Source organism: Crotalus tigris, unplaced genomic scaffold (assembly GCF_016545835.1).
Source record: "Crotalus tigris isolate CLP2741 ecotype Arizona unplaced genomic scaffold, ASM1654583v1 scf7180000020991.26597, whole genome shotgun sequence".
NCBI lineage: Eukaryota > Metazoa > Chordata > Lepidosauria > Squamata > Viperidae > Crotalus > Crotalus tigris.
In genome coordinates, this window is record NW_024098301.1 from 1 (window position 1) to 10,395 (window position 10,395).

General features: G+C 43.2%; 1 protein-coding gene across 1 annotated transcript; it reads right to left on the reverse strand.

Moving 5' to 3' along the window:
* Window positions 1–729: 729 nt before the first annotated feature.
* On the reverse strand, window positions 730–10,134 carry LOC120319898 (myeloid differentiation primary response protein MyD88-like). The gene is made up of 3 exons (XM_039369237.1): window positions 9,639–10,134; window positions 4,508–4,642; window positions 730–993 (listed from the first exon to the last, which is right to left on the reverse strand). The coding sequence occupies exons 1-3, from the start codon at window positions 9,976–9,978 to the stop codon at window positions 803–805; spliced, it is 666 nt and encodes a 221-aa protein (XP_039225171.1). The 5' UTR covers window positions 9,979–10,134; the 3' UTR covers window positions 730–802.
* Between the last annotated feature and the right edge of the window lie 261 nt (window positions 10,135–10,395).

Genomic DNA, 10,395 nt, shown 5'->3' on the forward strand with positions numbered 1-10,395 from the left:
ACTTTGCAATAACTTTTTTTTTCCGCCAGAAGTTGAAATTGACTGATTGAACCTTTTCTCTTTTTTTTGCACATGGTGGCGGAGGCCTAAAGCGAAAAGGTTTTATAAAACCCAGCTGAAGGCCTAGGATTGGAGTGACGGCACACGTGCCCACAGAGAGGGCTCTGAGTGCCGCCTCTGGCACCCATGCCATAGGTTCGCCACCACTGCCCTAGGATATCAAATATCCTGGTAGGGCTGTATTATTGTTATATTTCTCATCTTTCCTTATTTCCTATTCCTTTCGCATTTTATGACTATCACTGTGCTGTTTCTTTCTTATGATTCCTACTGATTGCTTTTATTTAGTATCTTATGACTGTCACTGGGTGTTGTATCTCATAATTTATGCTGATTATGTTTTATGATTATAACCATGATTTATTACTTGTTGCTTGTATGTACAATGAGAGCTGGTGCACTGGAGACAAATTCCTTGTGTGTCTTAGCCAAGGAAGAATATTCTTTTCTATTAATTAGGAGCTGAATAAGCCCTATTGACTGAATAAAAAGAGTCCTTGACTTACCATTCTTTTAGCAACTGTTCAGATTTACAACGGCACTCAAAAAGTGATTTATGTCCACGGTTTTTCACCTAACAACTGCTGCAGTTCTCTTCTCCCAGATCTTATTGGACAAGTGCTAGCCTGCTCGTCTTACCACCTCCATCCCCCCCCCCAAATGAAAAACAATCCGTGTTTTAATTCCAGTTCCTCCTCTATCTGCGCTTTGGTTAATTTAAGCTTTTTTTTCAGAGGTGCTCCTAAACAAACCTCCTCTCAATCAACTCGCTGGTGATGGACCATACACAGGTGCCCGGCAGGACATCCCGATCAAAGACACAGAGCTTCAGCTTATGTTCTGCCTGCTCCAGTTCCTGGATCATCTCCTGCACAAAAGGAATGTCGTTCTGGCAGTAACAGATGAAGGCATCAAACAGCTCAGGGGTATGCCCTAGAAAAGGAAAAAAGAAGAAAGAAAGGAAAGGAAACAAACAAGATCGTTACTGAGCACCAGGCTTCGTTTAAGCCACCATAGATAGATACAGTAGTGGCCAAAATTGTGGAAACCTTTTGGGAAAGGTGTATTTTTGAGGTTTGATGGTTAATAGCACCACTTGTTTGGAGGGGAGTAGTACCATAAAATTATATATCAATGGAAAGGTAATTTAATCAAGAATGTAATGCAACAAAGTTTGTTCAATTATCTGTACTGTATTCTATGAAACGTTATAGCCAAATAACCAGAAAAAGGAAGCACAACTTGTTTAGGTTGATATCAGGTAGCTTTCCTTCATCTGATTGTAGCCAATCAGGTGTTATCTTGTTTTGGCAATGAGCCAATCAGATCACAGTAGGATTCAGTTATTGATGTCATGTACTGAAGCTAAGGACATTTGTCAGTGTGTTATGTGATTGCTGTCAAGTTGGTTGGTATTTTTTTGTGTTATTTCATTTAGTGAGTTTGTAAAACGTAATAAAATTAAAGTAACGGTGCAGAGAGTTGACTGGTTGCCCAGAAAGCGATGTAAAATAGTATTATTAAGTGAACAAAGCTACCGTTATAAAGAAATTAGAAGGAAAATGGGTGGGAACTTAACCAAAGGTGGCATTTCTACCGTACACTTTTCCCAAAAGGTTTCCACAATTTTGGCCACTACTGTAGATAGAGAGATAACCTTTATTGTCATTTTTTTCCCCCTGTGGGCACAATGGCACACATTAAAAATGAAATTTAGTTACTTCCTCTCAAAGTGTACACATACATAACACACATTTAAAACATCCTATATACAACATATGTGCAGACCTACACCCTTACATATAAGTAACATTAATCACTGTCCATCTTGAGTACGTAGTGGAAAGAGGAAGCTTGAGAGTTCACAAGGTTAATACTATAGGGAACAAAGCTGTGACTGAATCTGGATGTTCTGCTTCGGATACCACAGAGCCCCCTCCCCCCCAGACGCCAATTTGTGCGGCAAGATGTCATCCTGCCAATCATGTAGAGGTAGTCCTCGTCTTACAACCAGAAATGAGCCCAAAATTTATATTGCTAAGCAAGACAGCTGTTAAGTGAGTTTTGCCCCCTTTTACGACCCTTCTTGTCACAGAGACTAAGTGAATCACTGCAAGTTAGTAACATGGTTGTTAAATCTGGCTTACTGATTGATTTTGCTTAATCAGGTCGCAAAAGGGGATCACGTGACTCTGGGACACTGTGACCATCATAAATACGAATCAGTTGCCAAGCGGAATTTTGAATACTAGAGAATTTTGAATACTAGGGGAGAGTATTGTGCACAAAGTCTTGAGCTTCTGAAAGAAAGGCAGGATATAAGACTAGCAAAGAAGTAAAGAATGTGGTCTATTTGTTGGACACTTAAGAGTGTGGTACAAATCCAGTTTGCATGAACTATGGTTTATTCACAAAACCAGGATTACAATAATCATGGCTTACCTATGCCTCCCCTCAGCTCTCTAAAAATGATACAAAACACCATAACCAACTCTGGTCATTCAAATTCTGAGGGGATAGGGCAGGCATGTCAAACTGCTGGCCTGCAGGTCAGATGCGTCACGCTGAAAGCGCGCCCACCCCATTGCCTGTAATGGGGAAAAATTCCCGATATATCACGCAACATCACGTGATGTCGTGAGCTTGACATGCCTGGGATGGGGAAGGAAACCTCAGAGTTAATCCAGAATAAATAGATGTCATCTTTTTTATGAAATGAACAATAACATCTGAAGTCACAGATAAACTTGCTTGTCCCTTTACTTTTGTACACCTCCACAAGGAGGTGTACAGCAATCTAATTTCAACTGCAGCACCCCCTTCTGAGTTAAGATATGAAATATAAATTAAAAAATAAACTGGTTTTCGGGAGAGAAATGCCATAAATTGGCTTGTTTGTCATGCTAAGCCACAGTTTTGGGTTTCCATAGACAAGCCATAATTGGTTCCATATCCAAATTATAAACAGACCATTGTTGGTTCATGCACAAACCATTAATAAACCATAAATGGCTCCAAGCACAAACAATAGATAGACCACAGACGGATGTCTTTCATGAACCATACAAAAATCACAATTGACTTTGCAAACAGACCATAATCATCGGCAGGGCTCAGCACCTACTAAGCCAATACCAAATGATTATTGTTTGCTATGATGTACAAGTAGTTCTCAACTGATAGCTGCTCATTTAGTGACTGGGGTCAAAATTACAACAGCAATGAATAATGGGACTTAACCAGTCCTCACATGTGCAACTGATGCAGCATCCCTGCAGTCATGTGATTAAAAATGTGGTAACTTGGTATCCAGCTTGCATTTACAACAAGCACCCTAGGGTCACGTGACCACCATTTGCGACCTTCCCATCCAGCTTCCGACAAGCAAAGTCAATGGGGGAAGCCAGATTAACTTAAGAACCACACGATTTACTTAACAACTGCAGTGATTCGCTTAACAACCATGGAAAAAAGATTGTAAAATAGGGCACAGCTCATTACTTAACGACAGACATTCTGATCTCTGTTGTGGTTGTAAGTCAAGAACTACCTGTAATGAACTAGCCAAGGGGTAGGCAACCTTGGCTCTTTTATGACTCGTGGACTTCAACTCCCAGAATTCCTGAGCCAGCATGGCTCTGCTTGGAAAGTCTCCCTTTCCCCTCAGCATGGCTGGCTCAGGAATTCTGGGAGTTGAAGTCCACGAGTCATAAAAGAGCCAAGGTGGCCTACCCCTGAACTAGCCTATTGAAGCTTTTCCTGTTGAATTTCTACCTGGCTTGCAAATGTAGATAGTTCTGAGAAATGTCTCTCATTCCTATGGAACTTGGAGGTAGGACTGTGTACTTTCCCCTCCTTAGGACCAGCTGAATAGGTCCCAAAGCTGCCCCTTTCTCCAATCCCCACCAGATGCCTGCTATAAAAGAGCTCACCTATTTAATTTAGGGACTACCCTAGTCCAAATTATCTCTGGTCAGTCCATCGTAAAATCAGACAGAAGAGAAAAGGCAACGCTTATTTTTAAAAAAGAGCAATTATTTAAAAAAAATTGCAATACAGGAAGTCCTCGCCTTATGACCACAAATGAGCTCAAAATTTCTGTTGCTAAGTGAGACATTTGTTAAGTGAATTTTGCCCCATTTTCACGACCTTTCTTGTGAGTGAATCACTGTAGGTGCTAAGTTAAGAACACGGTTGATAAGTGAATCTCACCTCCCTATTGACTTTGCTTACAGAAGGTTGCAAAAGGGGATCACGTGATCACAGGACAAAACAACGATCATAAATATGAGCCAGTTACCAAGTGTCTGAATTTTGATCACGTGATGTTGCAACAGTCATGTGAAAAGCAGTTGTGTCACTTTTTTCAATGCTGTTGTAACTTTGAACAGTCACTAAATGACCATACATGTATTAAAATTATATAAAGATCTGACGGCCCATTTACCAAGGGGGTCATCCTGAGTGGTGATGCCCTGCATTTCAGTTGCCCTCGGAAAGCTACTGTCCACTGCTGGGACTTGAACCGGTCGCTCTGATTCTTCCTGTTGCTTCTTCTGGAGATATTTCTTACAGTCCTCCTCTGCAAATAGAAGAAATAAACAACTTTCAGAAACCAAGACTGAAACCATCCATAAATTCGGGGAGATGAGAGGGGATGAAGAAGAGTTAACAGGGACAAGCTCCCGTGGCATCCTCTAAGTCAGGGGTCCCCAATCCTGGATTGCAGCCCACGACCGGAATCAACCACGCAAGTGGCTGGCCGGAGTGCGCGTGCGTGTAACTCAACTTGTGCAAGCAGCAGGCTGGGAGGCATTTGCGCATGTGCATGCTGACCCACCACTGGCTCAAAAGCTGCATGCATGTGAGTACGCATGTGTGTCAGTCTGTTGCTCGCGCAACCTAGTTCCCCCCCCCCAAGCAGGGCCTCCAAGCCCCAAAGGTTGGGGACCCTTGGTCTAAATCAGGGATCCCCAATCTCTTCATTTCGACCCTTCATGCAATTTCAGATTGTCCCAAGCATATAAATAATTTAAATAATTTAATTAATAAGTTGTTTAATAATTCTTTCTTCCATTTGCAGAGGAGGACTGTAAGAAATATGTCCAGAAGAAGCAACAGGAAGAATCAGATTATTCATTCAATAAATAATTGAATGAATAATCCTATGAATAATAATACAATTGGCAGCTGTGATGGTATATAGTTGTCTATATAACAACAACAATGCAGGTAGTCCTCGATTTACAACAGTTCATTTAGTGACTGTTGAAAGTTACAATGGAACTGAAAAGAGTGATTTATGATTGTTTTTTCCACTTATGACCTATTCTGACACAAACTTAAAGTGATCTCTTTTAAATCCTGTCAGATAGTTAACTCAAAAGAAACGATCTTATAATAAACAAAATATATTTTAATGAGAAAGATTACTTGCATTCACGTTGTGATTGTTGTTGCTGGAAATACATGTTTGTTCATCTTTCAGATCCTTTCCTTAGGTAAGAAAATGTTATTGCTCTTCACACCATCTTTATGCTTATAGGGAGACCTTCCATGGCCCATGCTTCTTACAGACAAAGAGATTCCCATGTGGCTTGTGTCCAGGAAGTCTCCCAAAGACCTTTGGAACTCCTCCCACTGACCCATCCACATACCTAACATTTAACCCAATAACTGCCAGACCTTCCAACATAGAGCTGGGCCATAGAGCTATATGGGCCATAGAGCTATATGGGCCAGAACATGACCGTTGCAGCATCCCCGTAGTCATGTGATCAAAATTTGGATGCTTGGCAACGGACTCATTTTTCTGACAGTTGCAGTGTCCCAGGGTCAAGGGATTCCCTTTTGCAATTTTCTGACAAGCTAATGGAAAAGCCAGATTCACTTAACAACCCATGTTGCTAACTTAACAGCTACAGTGATTCACTTAATAACTGCGGCAAGAAAGATCGTAACATGGGGCAAAATTCACTTAACAAATATTTCACTTAGCAACATAAATTTTGGGCTCAGTTGTGGTCATAAGTTGAGGATTACCTGTAATGGTGACCCAAAACACCTGGAACACTGCTCTAACACCATTGGCATTGACAAAATCACTATTAGTCAATTGAAAAGTGCTGTTTTATTATATCCTAGTGATCCCTTTAACACTTAAAACACTTATGGTGTTATAAACTATTCCGAGTTACTCAGTGACAAGAGGGGTGGCATAGATGATAGATAGATAGATAGAGATAATATATACAGTAGATAGATATAGATAGGTAGATAGATAATAGAGATATAGATAATAGATATAGATAGATAATAAATAAATATAGACAATGCTTTTTTTCTAAAAAAAAAAAAAAAAGGTGCCGGAACTCACACACGTCATACAACCCGCCTTGCCTACCCATCCAAAAGGTTACATCCAAAAAAGGTGCCGGAACTCCGTTCTGGGCATTCTATGAGAAAAAAAAGCCCTGGATATAGATATATAAAGATAGATATAGATATAGATAATAGAGCTAGATAGATATAGAAGGATAGATATAGATATATAAAGATAGATAGAGATAGATAATAGAGATAGATATAGATAGATGATAGATAGATAGAAATAGATAGATAGATAAGATAGATTAAAAAGACCACCTTATAATATCTGTCTATCTTAGGTCCTATCCTATCTTAAACTCAATGGGATGGATAACAATGACAAATCTAATCTAAACATCTGGCTGATTGTGCAACCAACCACAATACAGCTAGTCCTCAACTTACAACCACCACTGAGATTCTTACATCCCTGTTCAGACCAGAATTTCTATCGTTAAGGTGGATGTTAAGTGACTTCAGACCCGATTTTACAACATTTGCAACAGTTGTTAAGTGAATCACAAGGCCGTTAAGCATATCTGCCTTCCTCCATTGACTTTGTCAGAAGCCAGCTGGGAACATTACTAAGGGAGATCACATGATCTCCAGGACAGTATAACTGTCATAATTACATATCAGTTGCCAACGTGCCTGAATTTTGATCATGTGATCATGGGGATGCTACAAACAATTTTAAGCGTGAGGATCGGTCACAGGTCACTTTTTTCAGTGCCATTGTAACTTTGAAGGGTTGATAGCAAGTCAAGGACTGTCTGTAAAAGAAGACCATTTTTCCTGGTAACTGGCTATCCAACTATGGGTGTGTTGGCAGTAACATTTACCTCAGCTTCAGGAATAAGGACTGACATGCATCTACATTTAGGGAAGAAAACCCAAATGCACAGGTATAGTATAGGGGGTACCTTGCTCAATAGTAGCAACTGTGAGAGGGACCTCGGAGTCCTAGTGGACAATCACTTAAATGTGAGCCAGCAGTGTGCTGCAGCTGCCAAAAAGGCCAACACAGTGCTAGGCTGCATTAAAAGAGGGATAGAATCAAGATCACGTGAAGTGTTAATACCACTTTACAATGCCTTGGTAAGGCCACATTTGGAATACTGCATCCAGTTTTGGTCACCATGATGTAAAAAGATGCTGAGACTCTAGAAAGAGTACAGAGAAGAGCAACAAAGATGATCAGAGGACTGGAGGCTAAAACATATAAGGAACGGTTGCTAAAATTGGGTATGTCTAGTTTAACAAAGAGAAGGACGAGGGGGGACATGATAGCAGTATTCCAATACCTCAGAGGCTGCCACAAAGAAGAGGGAGTCAAGCTATTCCCCAAAGCACCTGAAGACAGGACAAGAAGCAACGGATGGAAACTAGTCAAGGAGAGAAGCAACCTAGAACTAAGGAGAAACTTCCTGACAGTTAGAACAATTAACCAGTGGAACAACCTGCCTCCAGAAATGGTGAATGCTCCAACACTGGAAGTTTTTAAGAAGAGACTGGACAGCCATTTGTCCGAAATGGTATAGGGTTTCCTGCCTGAGCAGGGGGTTGGACTCGATGACCTCCAAGGTACCCTCCAACTTTATTATTATTTTTACAGAGACCAAAAACATTATTTGACCGCAATCAATAATTTATCAGCTCCCTATTGACACCCATGCATTTATCAGTCTTCTAGATAGTGCTATCAACCTTTGAGTGGTTAATATTAACCATTTTGGGGGACGCTGAGGTAGACCAGGCCATCAGATGACATCATGTCTCCCTCCCCATCTCTACACAAGTGAGGCCATATCACAAATGAGAAGAAAAAAAGGAAGACTGACATCTTTTCCCCGGGTGTTTTAATTGATATTACAGGTGGTCCTCGACTTGTGACGACAATTGAGCCCAAAACTGATGTTGCTAAGCGAGAAATTTGTTAAGTGAGTTTTGCCTCATGTTTTGACTTTTCTTGCCACATTTGTACAATGAATCACTGCAGGTGTTAAGCTAGTCACACTGTTGTGAAGCTAACCTGGCTTCCCCACTGACTTTGCTTGTCAGGTCGCAGCATCCTGACCCCAGGATGCTGCGACCGTTATAAATATGAGTCAGTGGCCAAGAATCTGAATTTTGATCATGTGACCATGGGGATGCTGAGGCGGTTGTTAGGTATGAAAAATGGTCATAAGGCACTTTTTTTTCCAGTGCCACTGTAACTTCAAACTCTTGTAAGTCGAGGACTATTTGTGTTTTAAAGAGATCATTTCTATCTTAAAATGACAGTTTTCAGCAGTCCAGGACAGGGATGTAAAAACTGAAACAACCCTAAAAAGAACAACTGTCTTTTCCCATTGAAGTCAACCATCAGGACTGGAGTGTTATGTTTTCCTATGCCTCTTCATAACCATTAAACCAGTCTTCCCTATTTCGGAAGCTCTCTGGAGGTGTGTGGACTTCCAGAATGCTCCCACTGGCCTACCCATGGCTAAGAATTTTGGCAGTTGAAACTCTCGCATATCTGGAAAAAACCCAGATCAGGGGAACATGGCACTTAAACCTGGACACCAGAAACATACCAGTTGCTCATGACAGTTTTAATAACTTGCATTAGTTGGGAAAACTGATTGACTGGAGATGTTTACTGTGAGACGACTACAGCAATCAAACAGGATGTGGTGGGGGATGGGTAAGCAGGAAATGGCAATGAAACACACTCACAAGGAAGTCTTTTGGCTTTTGTAGAAATTGCTTCCAATCAGATGGGAAGACAGCTTTAGGTAGCACTTAAGTTCTTCTCCACCCCCCACCTCCACCCACCCACCCCACTTCTGTCGGACAGGCAGGTATTCAACAGGGGGCACTTTCCCCAACCTCACTTGCCTTCATGGATAATAATAATAGTAAAGTTGGAAGGGACCTTGGAGGTCATCTAGTCCAACCCCCTGCTCAGGCAGGAAACCAGGATCCTAAAATAGAATACAAGCAGGAACTAATGCACAAGAGTTTTGCAAAACAGAGCAAACCACAGTTGTCGCCCCTTCGGAGCTGAGATGGGAGCCTGCCAATGCAAGGAGCTGCAACCGGGAGCGCTCATTGCAGGATGACTGCTGCGCTGGCCGGCTACAGCGCAGCGACCCGCTTCAACGGCGCGCCCTCGCCCCGTCGCTCGGACAGCTACCTTCCCCGTTCCTATCGGGCCGGGCGCTCACCAATGCTGGGTCCCAGGTCGGTGAGGATGTCTTGGCGACCCAGGACGCGCAGCAGATTCAGGAGGCGGCCCACCGTTGCCCCGCCGGGGCTCCGCGCCTGCCAGTCGTCCAGCAGGCGGCCGGTGGGGTTCGGCTGGGCCTCGAAGTGCTTGATCTCCAGGTATTCATAGCCCAGCTCCTCCGCCAGCGTCGTCCAGTCGGCCGCCACCGGGGCGCGCGGGTTGAGGAAGAGCGCCAGCCGGCGCCGCACCGAGTGATTCAGCGCTACCATTGGCAACGCTGCGCATTCCGACTTCTCCGTTTCGTCCCCGATGCGTCTGGTCACCGCCTCTCCCGCCATGGCCGGCCGCGGCTGGGTCTTGCCTGGGCTCCTTGTTCAGACGGGGCCGCTTTCGCAACACCTCCGACGGCGACAGGCGGAGAGATGGCCCGCGCCCAACCAGTTTCGCTTTGGGCGCACGGCGGCTCTGGGTTGCACCGCGCAGCTGGGGAAACAGAGCAGCTGCAGGACTGACGGGAGTTGAAGTCCGGGGACTTTCCCGCGAGGAGAAGCCACCGAAGACTTCCAGACGTAAATGAACTACAACACCCAGCATCCTTCGCTCGGATGAGCTGGCTGGGTTGATACTCTCAGGAGGGAACGAGTGAAATTCGCGCTTAGCGCAAGAAACAGAACAGAATAACAGAGTTGGAAGGGACCTTGGTGGTCTTCTAGTCCAACCCCCTGCTCAACCAGGAAGCCCTATACCATTTCAGA